General features: G+C 42.7%; 1 protein-coding gene across 2 annotated transcripts in view; it reads right to left on the bottom strand.

Moving 5' to 3' along the window:
- SCAP (SREBF chaperone) overlaps positions 1-14,713 on the bottom strand; it is a 76,097-nt gene that overhangs the window by 21,362 nt on the left and 40,022 nt on the right. For both annotated transcript variants that reach the window (XM_085317811.1, XM_085317810.1), the window contains exons 6-9: positions 13,156-13,376; positions 10,863-10,968; positions 9,727-9,899; positions 8,850-8,976 (exon numbers count right to left, since the gene is read on the bottom strand). In XM_085317811.1, coding sequence (XP_085173937.1) covers positions 8,850-8,976; positions 9,727-9,899; positions 10,863-10,968; positions 13,156-13,376 — 627 coding nt within the window. The remainder of the gene's footprint in view (positions 1-8,849; positions 8,977-9,726; positions 9,900-10,862; positions 10,969-13,155; positions 13,377-14,713) is intronic.

The following is a 14,713-nucleotide window of genomic DNA, read 5'->3' on the forward strand; positions in this document are numbered from 1 at the left end:
CATCCCATCTGCTCTGGACAAATGTTAGTATTTCTGCAAAGCAGCATGTTTTTCTGACTAAAAGCCATTGCAGACCACCACTAAATCAGCTTTATGCTTCCCAGGACTGGGACAGTACCCCTCTAAGAGTCTCTACTGCATCTGCTACAAAGAGGTGCAGTCCTTCAAAAAGGAGGACTTTGAACACCATTGCAACACACTCAGTAATGATCAGGCAGCAAAGCAAGATCAGAACATGAAGGTAGCRATCAAGTCCAGGCACCACCAGTGAAAATCCTGCTAAGCTGCAGTGAAACATTACATTAAACAAAACATTTCCAAAAGTTTCTCAAGTGAAGAGCAGGGACAGTGTGCCTGGGTCAGATATCCAGCAGGCAAAAGTTACCACACACTGCAGCTGCTTCGGCAGAGTCAAACCAGCCCAAAACATCTGCAGTAAAACAMAGCCCAAAATGAAATGTGAATTCCTTTACCTACAGGCGAGTGCAACATATTTCAGACCGTGACTGATGCAGGAGGAAAGCTGAATGACTTGCCTCTACTGAACAGATAGTTTAAGGAGGGGTAGAGAACAAATAGAACCGAAAGCCCAGCAGAGCCTTGCCATTAAGACAGACTCTCTCCWTTGGAAGAAATCCCTGCTTCACTTGCTTAACATCACTTTTTAGTGAATGCAAAAATTCAAGGCTGTTACTTCATTRAAAATCAGACTAAAAAGAGGACTGTAACAAAAGCAGTTGCACAACTTTAAACAAGGTCTCAAGCAGCGAAGGAGATACATTTGAAGAAGCCTCTCAGCTGAAAGAAGAAAAATTAATCTGCACGGAGCTATATCCTCCAGTACACCCATTTGTTCAGAAACCCTGACACTGAAAACAGCATGCAACGTACCTATGCCCTATACATCAATAAASTAAATCCTGCTGAGGATAATTGCTACCCAAGACTCAAGAATACACACTGAAATGGAAATGCATTCCAGGACATTCCCAAGAAGAGTAAGAGTAGTCAAGGTCACCACTGTGACTTTATTCAACTCTATTTCTTGCCCCTAAACTTTTTTTCCTGTTTTGAAACACTTACAGTCCAGATCAGCAAGTAGAAAAAAAATGCTGGAAATTGCTCTGGCATGAAACAAGGATAGCAATTCTCTTGTTTTCCATCCAGCTAAACTTAGGCAAAAATAATCACCCTTTCTTTTCATGGGATAATGAATTTGTGCTGTGCTGGTCTGTACAGATCCATCAAGAGAGCATGTGTGCATGCATATATACWCACCCCTTGGCAAAACACTAACAGTAGAGAGAGTTAAATTAGAGAGCTCTAGAAACCCTCTTGTTTTCTGCCATAAGCCATGAGGACCACCTTCCCAACTGCTGCTTTTGAATACCTACAACCATCTAACATTGGCTTCAACAAAATTCGAACTCATGTAACTGTCATCAACCTGTATCATAAAAGCTCAGCTGGGGAAAAACACCTGTCTGGAATCACTGTTAACTCAGCTATTTCGATCCAATTGATTTCTTGAACAAACAGCAAGCTGGAATAGTAAGAGCTCTGTTCAAAAAAACAAATTACAGCCTTCCCACCCACCCTCCCAAAAAAGAAAAAAGAAAAAAGAAAAACAAACCTCACCCTTCCCCAGGCACAGCTGCCTGCTGGTTGCTCCCAGTAAAGAGGGGATGAGGACCACAACCAATGAAATCACTGAATTTAAGAGTGGTACGATTCAAATAGCTGTAACCCATTGGCCAGTGAACTGTGCCACAGTGCTCAGCCCAGACTCGGCGGAGCATGCCATGAGAGCAAGCAGCCCCTTCTGCCGCACGAAGGTCACTGCAGAGAATTCCCAGCAGCACCGGCCAGCGAGACAGCGCTGTCTGAGAAAGCAATACGATGATTTAACACTGCTAACAAACGGCGAGTCATTTCCTTAATGTTTCCCTCGTAGCAGAGCCACGCRTCCAGCTTGTGGAGGAAGTGTGGAGTATCCTTCTGCATGGCCCAGCTTCCCACCAYGACTAGCACTCCAACGAGGTTACACCAGAGACCGTCACGCTGTCCTAACCCACAAAGGAACACAAAGTCATGCCCACTACCTTTACGGCACACAAGTGCACTTGAAATCCAGTGGCACCACTCCTCAGATAAAATGCAGGTTTTACGGCATGGAAAGTGAAAAATAGCTCAGGAGTTGGTTGCATTCATTTTTGCWGAGAATTCTATTGTTTTATGCTGTCCTACTTTGTAATAATCTACAGATTTTTGTAGCAGGGGTATCGCTGGATCAAGAAAGCAGTCAGAGATGGCCAGGGATCACATCCCATCTTGTTGAGATGAGGGAATTATGATCTTTCACTCTTGGCAAGCAAATCTGGACAAAGAAGTAGCTAGAAGTGATCTGTGTGCAGTAACATTGTCCTTGGAAAGGGGATGGAACAGCTCATCCTGCATGTCACCTCTAAGCACGTGGAAGAAACGTGGTGATCAGGAGTAGCCAGCATGGATTCACCACAGGGAAATCCTGCTCAACCAATCTGATAGCCTGTATGACGGAACGACTGGCTGGGTAGACAAGGGGGGAGCAGCAGATGTTGACCACCTTGACTTCAGCAAAGCTTTTGATACTGTCTCCCATAACATCCGCATAGGCAAGCTCAGGAAGCRTGGGATAACAAGAGGACAGTGAGGTGGACTGAGAACCAGCTGAATGGCCGAGCTCAGAGGGTCGTCATCAGTGGTGCAGAGTCTAGTTGGAGGCCTAYAGCTAGCRGTGTCCCCCAKGGCTCAGGACTGGGTCCCATCCTGTTCAACTTCATCAGTGACCTGGATGAGGGGACAGAGTGCCTCCTCAGCAAGTTGGCTGATGACACCAAGCTGGCAGGAGTGGCTGATACACCAGAAGGTTGTGCTGCCACTCAGAGGGACCTGGACAGGYTGGAGAGMTGGGCGGAGAGGAACCTCMTGARGKTCAASAAAGGCAAGTGCAGAGTCCTGCACCTAGGGARAAATAACCCCAGGCACCAGTACAAGCTGGRGGCTGACCTGCTGGAGAGCAGATCTGCAGAGAAGGACCTGGGAGTGCTGGTGGATGACAAGTTGACCATGAGCCAGCAGCATGCCCTTGCGGCCAAGAAGGCCAATGGTATCCTGGTGTGCACTAGGAAGAGTGTTGCCAGCAGGTCAAGGGAGGTGATCCTGCCCCTCTACTCAGCCCTGGTGAAGTCATACCTGGAGTGCTATGTCCAGTTCTGGGCTCCCCAGGGCAAGAGAGACATGGAGCTACTGGAGAGAGTCCTGCAAAGGGCTACATAAACAATTAGGGGACTGGATAATCTCCTCTAAGATAAAAGGCTGCAAGAGCAGTGCCTGTTTAGCCTGGGAGAAAAGAACACCAAGATTTTATCAGCGTGTATAAGTATCCGAAGGGACAGTGTAAACAGGCTGGGGCCAGGCTCTCCAGTGCTGCCAAGYGATAGGACAAGAGGCAATAGGCACAAACTGAAACACAGTAAGTTCCACCTGAATATAAGGAAGAACTACTCCACTGTGAGRGTGACAGAGCCCTGGAACAGGTTGCCCAGAGAGGCTGTGGAGCCTCCTTCACTCCACAGGATCATATTCAGGCTCGTTTTGAACATCTCCAATATGCTTGAGTAGGAGGTTGGACTAGATGATCTCCAGAGGTCTCTTCCAACCTCAACCCTTCGGGGACTGTGAATACTCAAGTTCTGCAGCTCAGCCACTGCAGAATGAGCAGTGCACACCTCTTGGAGCTACTTTTACTGAGCGCCAGCAAATTTCACTGGCTCAGTTAAATTTAGTTTATGCTCTTTTTGGTTATCTGTATAAATACGAGTACTGCAGATATCTTTAAGAAAACTGAATGAGCACTTCGAGAGTGTGGATGCTGTGGATGGACGAGTGACTATGGTAAGTTCCATGAACCACAAGTAGCTCCAGTGCTACAGAGAAGAAAAAGAAAATACAAGAGCAGTGATAACAGAGTATTTGTTTTTCTTTTAATATAAATAACCTGAGCTACCACAGATCCTAAAATATATCTTCTAAAGTCATCCTGCACAGACTGTTCTAAAAGCCATAGATTTTTATCATASTGCAGCCCTGCTCATTCAGTTTTTAGTCTGAAAAAAATTGATCAGAGGAGATAAGTAAGTAATAGAGTAGAAGGAAAACCAAAAGGAAAAATCCTGCTGAAGAKTCAGTTGGAGTGCGAGAGATCTTTCCTTAGAACTTGTGTCCCCCACAGATCAATGCTGTATCCAGTCTTGTTCAATTTATTCATCGATGACCTGGATGAAAGGACAGAGTGCACCCTCAACAMRTTGGCTGATGATCCAAAACTGGGAGGGGTGGCTGATACACCAGAAGGTTGTGCTGCCATTCAGAGGGACCTGGACAGGYTGGAGAGATGGGCAGAGAGGAACCTCATGAAGCTCAACAAGGGCAAGTGCAGGGTGCTGTACCTAGGTAGAAATAACCCCATGCACCAGTACACGTTGGGGTTGGGGGCTGACCTGCTGGAGAGCAGGTCTGCAGAGAAGCACCTGGGAGTGCTGGTGGACAACAAGTTGACTATGAGCCAACAGCATGCCCTTGTGGCCAAGGCAGCCACTGGTATTTTGGGGGGCATGAGGCAGAGCATTAGCAGCAGGTCGAGGGAGCTGATTCTGCCCCCTGCTCAGCTGTAGTGAGGCCACACCTGGAGTGCTGGGTCCAGTTCTAGGGTCCCCARTACAAGAGAGATGTGGAGGTACTGGAACAAGTCCAGCAAAGAGCCACTAAGATGATGAAGGGTCTGAGTCTGTTCAGCCTGGAAAAGCAAAGGCTCAGGGGGATCTTACCAATGCATATAAATACCTTGAGGAAGTGAGCCAAGGGAATGGAGCCAGACTCTTTTCAGTGGTGCCCAGTGACAGGATGAGAGGTAATGGGCACAAACTGAAACACAGGAAGCTTCATCTGAACATATGGAAAAAYATCTTTACAGTGAGGATTTACAGCGAGGATGGAACAGGTTGCCCAGAGAGATAGTAGAGTTTCCATCCCTAGAGATGGTCAAAAGCCATCTGGATAGGTCTGGGGCAGTCTGCTCTAGGGGACYCTGCTTGAGCAGGGAGATTGGACTAGGTGATCTGTAAAGATTCCTTCCAAAATCAATTATTCTATAGTTTTGTGAATCACAGAGGATAAATCCCCTTCACATGTTAGTAAGACACTGTGGTTTGGTATGGGATATAAATTCAAGGTCCTAACCTTACATGTGCTGATGACTTGTGATTAAAGTTTCCCTACTATTCACTYAAGCCATCACATGAATGTTAGCTGTGGTATCCTAAGCAAAGTTTAGCTCTAACAAAGTGCAGCACACTACTCTCCTCATCTCATGCAGGTGTTGTGCAGAGGAASTGAATTTCTATAGTGAATAAAATAAAGAAATACATAGGACACTTACAGGCAGCTTTGTGCTCATGTCAAAAAATCCAAAATCTAGCAAGTACAACTCAGTTCTGCCTTTATCTAGTGCTATTTTCAGCACGYAACTTCTGTCTCACTCCTCCAAATAGTAATTCAGAGCAGAAGATCGATGTGAGAAAAGCCCTTTAGAATCCTTAGGGATGGAAATGGCTAAAGAAAGAGAATGTGACAAATATCAGGCACAGATGCAGTCTTCTAAAGTACATTAAAGTTTACTATCTAGCACCACTTCCAGATAAGCTTCAGTAAGCTTTCAGAAGGCAGTAGAAATAAGGAAAATAAAACCCATAATTCTCTCATCAACTATGTCCTACTTAACCAGTAGTTTCTACTGCAGAAGATAATTAACTAGTAGTCATAAGTTATGAGATTAAGTCATCTGAAGAGGCAGGTTTTTTTGTTTTTTTAAGTGACTATGAGACGAGTCTGTGCAGGACAAACACAARCTGCTCATCTCCTGCAAACAACTCAAAAACTTAAGTTCACTTGTCCACACTCAGGTTGAGGCAGATAGTATGAGATCTTTGYAATATTTTCTGCCATAATGAAACATTGAGAAAGGGCTTCAAATAGGAAGAGCAGCAAGGGCAGATGCCATGCTCATGTCCATCTACTGAAACATTTATACTTCACTCCCTACTTGAMTGTCAGCAGGTGTTGCATAACAGCACGATGCAGTATCCAACTGAGTCAAGAGAAACACTCTTGTTAACGTCCGTAGAGCCAAATCTTGTAAATATATATTTGTAAAGAGACACACAAACTTATGAAAGGTTTAAAGATTTATCTCATCAATTTCTATCATTTCAAATGTAAATGTTCACATTTGAGCTAGTCATTTTAAGTTTTTTTTTTTATGGTCAACAAGATCACAATTTTAAATTGTGATTGTCTGATCTTATCAAGATGCCAACTTGTTGGTGAGGTGACTTGTGCTCTAGAATGGTCTACAAATTTTCACAATCCATCAGGTCACAAGAATCCCACTTCTAATGCCAGTCATTCTTCCCAACTTCACTGTTTAGTCTTTCTTAAATCTTGGTTAGATCGTGTCCCCCCTCTTCACTTAGTTTTCTTTTCTGTAAAGACTAATGTATAATTCCATTATGTAATAACACACAATTAYATTATCTCTTATACTTATTTTATTTCATTAGTATTTGCAGTATGTTTTAAGATAAGTGAAAGCTATCAAAGAAAGATAGATGACGACTAATGACTCCGGTCTAGTCGACATATCATATCTATAGTACTCGAGTACTGATCTCCAAGTAACAAGTTTATTTTAGTACCTTACAAAAATCAGTGAGGGAAAAAAGGCTTATCATGAATAGAAGTACCATTAAAAGAAACACACCCACATGTAGAAAGCTCTGCTGTAAAATAAAAATTTTTAACAGGCAAATCAAAGTTTAACTAGACAAATCTGACACTGCAACCTGAATCTGGCCAAATCCTAGCATGCTGGGTACATGCTACACCAAGAACACTGTCCCCGTGTCTGGAAGAGTTCGGTATCAGATAACTAAAGACAATAYGCTTTGCCAGACATTAGGGAATCAGACAAAGTTCAAAGGATCTCTTGGGYACCTGCAATCCCAACTATTCTCTATACAGTTTGCTCACATATTAATACTATTTTCATTTCACTCAGGCTATGTATTTTTCAGCATGATCCCAAGGGTGAGAGTTGTTGAGGACAAACATGAGCTTTGAGGAAATAAAAAGGCAGGTCCCAGCACCTTTTGGATAATGGAGAGTTCTAGGTGCCTCACTTGCTCCCTCAGTGTCCTTATACAATACAGCACTTAAAGGAGCAAGATCCAAGCCTTGTGGGATCCTTCCATATGAGAGTCCTTGCATCAGAAAGAGTATCTACCACTATCACATTGTATTTGTCTAAAAGAGCAGAAATAACCTGCTAAAAAAGTGCTCCCTTGTCCAAACTCACCAGAAGTCAGAGACCTCACTTGCAGTAACATCAGATCCCAACCATCACAGAATCCAAGTGTCTTCCGCCTAATCAGACAGCATTTATAAGTATTGCAAGTATGAAGGTTTTATCCCAAAGGAAACTGTCAATGCGATCATTTTAAGGCATAGAAATTCTGCAGGAAAACTGCTTTTAGAAATAAGGACTGAATTTTCTTTTTTTTCCAGCAGCCTATAGGAAGAATAATTGGAGCGGTTTAGCCCTGTGTGATAAGGCTGATGCTACAGAGACCTTTGGTCACTGTATTAACCACCACCGTTCCTTTCAGTTCCCCGTATATCTGCATCCAAATATTGACTGCTTTCTTGCATCAAACCTGTCAGCTCCAAATGGACCCTGTTTTATTTGTACAGCTCGCAGCATAACATGGTCTTGATCCATAACTAAGGCTCACAGGCACCACAAAAAACAACCACAAATATTTTAGTTTTTGAATTCAATTGTTCATAGGCCTGCTTGGCTTCTAGAAGAGAAATTCCTCTGTCTAGTTCTGATTCCTGGTAAACTATTGCCACATTCAAGAGTCCCCCTCATCGGTCAGACATTTATTGTTTCTACAGTACATAGCTGGAGGGAGGAAGACGGGAAGAGAAATGAGGGATGCTTCCTTAACTATATAGGAAACGGGTCTGGGAAAAAAAAAAAAAAAAACAGGGATCAATCCTAAATTCAATTTAAGCATTGTGAAACGAATAGTGTGTGGAACTTGGTGGAGGAGAGGTGCTAGCTATGGCTTTCTCAGGGATTTTCTGCTTAACACAAACATAATGAATTGTAGTAACTACATCAAGAGTCACAAACACYAACTGTAACGTACACAGCAACCCCACAACCCCAGCCAAAAGAAGAGTTGACAAATACCAGCGATGAGTGCGAAGGCATCAAGCTAGCCTCTCAGGCACAACACCACAGGTCAGCTCTGCCACTTTCCAAGATCCGCCTCAGCAATATGTAATGAACCCCAGTCAGCCAGAGGAAAGATGATAACTCCTTTCAGATGCTGAGACACATCACTGAAGGAGGAAGGAATATGGAAGCCTACACAGCTGCCAGGAAATCTAGTTTATGAATAAAAGGTTGTCCCAACAATTCTTTCAGCTCTAGGCAGAGAGGGATTATTAAGCAATAACAAATCCCCAAAAAGCCTGTGGCCCAGTCAAGTCTATTCGCTAGCAAGCAGGGAAATACAATGCCTTTCAGCTCAGGAGGAATCTGACAATGAAACTTTGCATGGCATTATGGAAGTTTGTTTGAAAAATACTAGTTTTTAAACACTAGGCACTGAACAACTTTTTCAAGTTATTTTACCCCCATCTGTCCTTCTTTGGAAAAAAGTTCAGTTCTGGAAACATACCCTCCATTAAGAGTAGGAGTCAAGCCAAAAAGCGTGCACAGGCCAACTGACATAAGCAGAGAGCTGAGCACTGTCACGACCGCTGCCAGGGCCAAGCCCCATTTCGACTTCACCATGTCGATCTTCCCTGAAAAAGAGAAGACAAAGTCTCTATTACAAAAAAAAATAAAAATAAAAATAAAAATAAATAAATAAATAAAAATTAAAAAAAGGTGAAAATGAAAGGGATCTTCATCTCCCTTATTTCAGCAGATAGCTTATTATACTGCTGCCCAGAAATAATGGTAGTTCAGTCTCAATGTCTGAAATGTAGCTCCCAAACACTTTTGAGGTGACAGTACATTGCTAAAGAGATACTGTAGCAAGGACTAGGCCTCAGGATAACRCATTGTTTGTGGCTCCAACTAGTTCCATACACAGCATTGTTGAAGCATGAATGAAAGGAACTCAAATGTGGCTAGTAAGGACTAAAACCACAAGGTCAGAACAYGTACTTGATGTTTCTGAGCATGAACTTGTCTCTTCAAAGTGGAGAAAACATCATTACTATGGCACTTAAACATGCAGGAGACAGAAACCACCACAGAAGAAATCACAAGGAATAATACAGCACTTGCTGAAAAGAACAGATTAATTGAAATCAAATAAACAGGATTGTTGATTCCTYCCATGACAGTTTTCTATCATGGCAATATTTCAGCATCACCTTTCCTGCTGAAAGGGGAGGGAACCGCAGTACTATGGACTGAGCCCTTTCCCTTACAGGCAGCAGCAGAGACAACCCGCCCCTGAGTCCTTGCACATGTTCCACAAGCACGCACACAGATAGCTTATTAAGCTTGCTCTCCCCTTGAAGTGCTCCTCCCCACAAACCTACGTGTGGAGAAGTAGATGTAAGCAAAGAGTATAATATAGGTGGTGACAAGGGGAATCAGCTCAGCTATGCCAATCTCTTCCTTGAAGTGCACATGAATGATGTTCTCCTCTCGCAGTGTGCAGTTAGGACTGGGATGCAGCAGCTTGAGGCGAGAACGGAGGCTGCTGAGGAACCTGAGATGAAAAGCAAGTAGAAGGATATGACTTATGATATACCAAACAATCAGCATGCAATTCCAAGGAGGAGCTCAATGGGTATAGGACAACTAGCAAGATGTTCTGTGGATTTTTATAGACTTAAAAAACAGTTCTCTCTAAGGCCTGACTGCTAAGTCTGTTCTTCTCTGGCTTAAAATACATTCATCACATCTGTGACAATCTCACAGACCTGTATTTCCAAGAAGAATCAAYGATAAAAACTACAAAGACTCAGCAAAACTATTTAAAGCAAGAGCTCATCATCAAAAATTCTGGCTCTGGGGAACGAAACATGCTCAATGTGTAGCCTCTAAYATCCTCTAAGTTTTACATATGTACAGCTAATGAAAAGTGCTAYGTGACAGTCCTTGAGGCTGAAGGTTTCTTGCATGGGCAGCAGCAGAGCAAGTTTCAACTACTGTGCTACAAATTCATTCTAGGCATTCCTTGGGGAATTCCATGCAGCAAAGAGCAGAGCACTTACTCTTCAGACCCGTTCAATTCAAGCCAACTTTGCCAGCATTGCTAAAGGGGTTTCACAGTTGGTGCCAGCTGAATTAGTGCTTTCTGGAAAGGAAAACACTCAAACTCCATGCACCAGAAGCTGGGTCAGAACAGACCTACTGGGCTTTGCCTGTGGCTTTCAGTTATGACAGCTCTGTGGGCAGAAGAAGCCATGATCGGAGGAACTCCCACTAGCAGCTTTGAGTATTATATATACTTTTCTAAAAATAAATTGAGAATTGAGTAATATATCTTAATTAAACACAGTAAGTTTTCTCCCCAAAATAGCACTCTACTTTTCTATAGCAAAATATACTAAAACATAAAAAATGGATAATAAAGAAAAACATAGTAATTGGAGTAAAGAAAACAGCAAAATTTCGAAGAAGTGAAGAACAAACCCCTAACAAAAATACCACAGCTAAAGCTCCTTACCTAGAATCATAACGCTGGAGACCTAGTGTCACAGTGTATGACACCACTCGCTTCCTATTATAAAGGTTCACCCCACTGTACTTCCCAGGAAGTCCAAACAAGAGATCTGGAGGAAAAAAAAAAAAGAAACCCCACAGCATTAAGATAACAGACAAACAAACAAAGATAAGAAATAAAAGATGAGAAATGAGTGTTCACTGCTAAGAATGTTGCATGACTATTCTCATATGAAGCATTTTCACAGAACCACAGAACTGTTGCGTTTGGAAGAAAACAGCTCCGCAGAGAAGGAACTTGGGGTGCTGGTGGACAACAAGTTGACCATAAGTCAACGATGGGCCCTTGTGGCAAAGAAGGTCTATAGCATCCCAGATTGCTTTAGGAGAGCATTGCTAGCAGGTCAAGGGAGGTGATCTCTCCCTCTGCACAGCACTAGTGAGGCCACACTTGGATGTGTGGTGTCCAGTGCTGGGTTCCACAGTACAAAAACATCATGGGTACAGTGGACCAGGTCCAGTAAATGGCCACAGAGATGATCAAAGGATTGGAGCATCTCTCATATGAGGAGACTGAGAGTTGCAATTGCTCAGACTGCAGAGTAGAAGGCTCAGATAGAGTCTTATCAGTGCGTATAGATACCTGACRGCAGGAGTGTAAAGAAGACTGAGCCAGCCTCATCTCAGTGATATCTAGTGACACAATGTGAGGCAACAGGCACAAATCGAAACAAGAAATTCCGTTTAAATATTAGAAAAGCAGCTTTTTATTTTTTTCCTGTGAGGATGGTCAAACATTGGAACAGGTTGCCCATAGAGGTCGTGGAGTTTCCAACCTTGGAGATGCTCAAAACCCAACTGGCCACAGCCCYGAGTAACCTGTGCTAGCTGACCCTGCTTTGAGAAGGAGGGTTGGACTAAATGACCTCCAGAGGTCACAGAATCACAAAATTAGAGAGTTTGGAAGGGGCCTCAGGATATCTTCCTTTGTCCAGTGAGCTAGTCATTCTTCCACAGAAGGCTACCAAGTCAGTCAGGCATGATGACTACTCTCAATCACCTTCTTGCCCTAAATATTTTTTTTTAATGGTCTCCAGAATTATTTGCTCCATTGCCTTCTCAACGGACTGCAGAGAAGGTGACCAGCCAGGCATTCTGTGAATCCTCCTTCTTGAAGACATGARGCTTTCTCCTGTTGTCTTAAGATGTCTGTCCTCCTCATCTCCTCCCTGATCAGGCAGTCTGTAGCAGACAYCCACCACAACATTGCCCACATTGCTCTGCCATGCTATGTGCATTTGTGCACAGCCACTTCAGATGGGCACTTAATTTGCCCTTCAGGAGATAAGCATTATCCTTAAGGACACATCCAAATAAATCCTCATACATGTGTTTTTGTGTATGTTTGTGTGTGATTTGAGACAGAGGTTCTGGGAAGACTTTGCGTTGCAAAGATTATTAAATGTTTTCTCTGTTAAACTYTTGCTCTTACATTAAGATGCAGACTTTAAAATCACGCATGATTAACAYTACCATCACTCTCAGGATTTTCTAGGATATTATGGACCTCTATCTTGTTTGTAAATGAGCTGTCAAAGAGACACCAGGTGCTGCAAACTACAGTCTGAACACAGTTTGGATGCTCAAAAAATAACCTTTAAAACAAACTCACTTTAAGGTTACAAAACCCTTTTTCAGACAGGTCGGATTCTAGGTTTCCCAAAATCCACAGGCTTCCTTTAAAAACAAAGRGACAATATTTTCCCCTGACACTATAGAACTACTAAACAACATGATGACAGATGCATTCAGACTTTTTTTTTTAAACCAAAAGACCAAAAATACTTTTATGAAATCTGGTGTCCACTTGCAGTATATGCAGGCAAGTATCAGTGAAAGCACAAAAGGGAGCAGGATGAATATTTGTTCATWTGTGACAACAAGACAGTTTGAACACCACAGCCAGTGCTGTTCTGAGAGCACCAGGGAAGGACAGAATAGAGTATGTATGCAGGGGAATAGGAACACAGAGACTTAGGCAAGTTATTATTTTTACATCTGCAGAATGGAGACTGATGGAACAGAATTATTGACTTTCTGCAACTTCAAATCTTAGTTCTAATAGTTACAAATGAGAGATTAAATATATTTTGTAGTTTCATCCTAGCTGTTGAGCAGCAAAATGCCACCCATCTTGGTAATGCTGGCAATCTAGACATTGGACATAACGAAGACAAAMCAGTAGAGCAATCTGCAGGTACATTTCTCACCACTTCAGTGGCACTTCAGCTTCCTACCTTTGAGAGTAGCTGATGTTTGCAATGTCTTTGGTTCATGCTGATGAATAGTTTTGATGATATCCGGGTCAGCGTTAAAGCGCTCTCGGTCATTCTGCCAGAAGTTCCCTGGAGACAGTAACAGACAGCCATGTTCAGGGAGCAGATTCCGCAGTTTCTTGAGGCCCGGCAGAAGATCTGTCACCTGAAGGCAAACCTCCTCCAAGCTTTTGACACCAGAACTGAAACRTAAGCAAAGATTAAACACTGTGGTGTCTGTTGCAACACTCAAAAACCAAAAAGGCAAAGCAGCTGAGATGAATACCCAAAGGGCTGCATCCCCATGTTACTGTTCTCACTCGCTATAATAGAGGCGCAAGCTCCASAATCCCACTATCACTCTGCACAGTGTCTGGCCACACAGCTTTCACCACTCACCAATCCTAGGTGCCACCATTAAGATACCTCCCGTCTGAGTCAGAGAAGCTGGCTCCACAAAATTCTTCTTAAAGAGACCTTTAACTCCTCTCTATCCCTCTTTCTACATATGCTGAACGGGATACTACACAGAAGTCCACATCAGCCTCCCTGTGGTGGTTTAGAAAGTTGTACAGAGTGCTCTAAAATATTTAAAGGATCTAGCAGAGACAAAATTGTTCAATACCTGCAACCATGCAAAATCTTTACAGAATTCCTCTGCATTGCATGGAAGAGAAAAYGCCTTACAGGCTCAGAAATTAACGGAGATGTAACACCAAAACTGGGTGTGAACTGGAACTTATGTTTCCAAACTTGTTATGTTTCCAATCTTCACCTTCACACACTTACATAATCTTTATCAACTAATAATTCAAGTAAGAGTCAACTTGGACTTACAACAGCATCCAGCTGTGAAGGCTTAGTGACAAAAAGTGGCAGTATGCCATTTGGCTAAACAGGAGCTGCTGATCCAAAAGAGAACATTTTCCTTAATGTGATAAGGATGACTGGTGCGATTTTGCATGGAAATGGTATATTTAACAAAGGGTAAGTTAAGATATAAGAGACCAGTTTTCTCTGGCTCCTCCCACAGATGACAGAAAGAGAAGGCAGATCCTCTAGAAGACAAGTCAGYTAGGGTCCTCTTTTGGAAAGCCTTCTCGACATTTTTTCCTTATAGTGACTGCAGAAAGAAAACACGGAACATGACCTACAATGATTTAAGTTAAGTCTTTGTGATCATTCCCTCCATAATCTATATTCTGTCACTATGTGGAGAGCTATGAGGAAAAATGGCAGCTCTCACTCCAGAAAATACTGTCTAGTGTTTATGAGCACAGACAGCTTTTTGAAATAGAATCTAGTGGAACTGATGCAGTGAGGCCTCTGATAACAGCTCCAGGAAGAGCAAGAACACTTGTTTTATATTTAGGCTTTAGCTAATTCTAAAAAGCAACAGTGACAACAGTTTACAACTGCAGATGAGCTTGTGTAAGTTCTGATTCATGAAGCAAATACATACAGCCAATGTGCTTACCAGCATTTTCCGGATGTAGAGAGGAATTAAAAAAGAGTAAGTGTGTGCTGCACTACTAAAAAT

Source organism: Rhea americana, unplaced genomic scaffold (genome assembly GCF_003343005.1).
Source record: "Rhea americana isolate MKP2758 unplaced genomic scaffold, rheAme1 scaffold_508, whole genome shotgun sequence".
Taxonomy (NCBI): Eukaryota; Metazoa; Chordata; class Aves; order Rheiformes; family Rheidae; genus Rhea; species Rhea americana.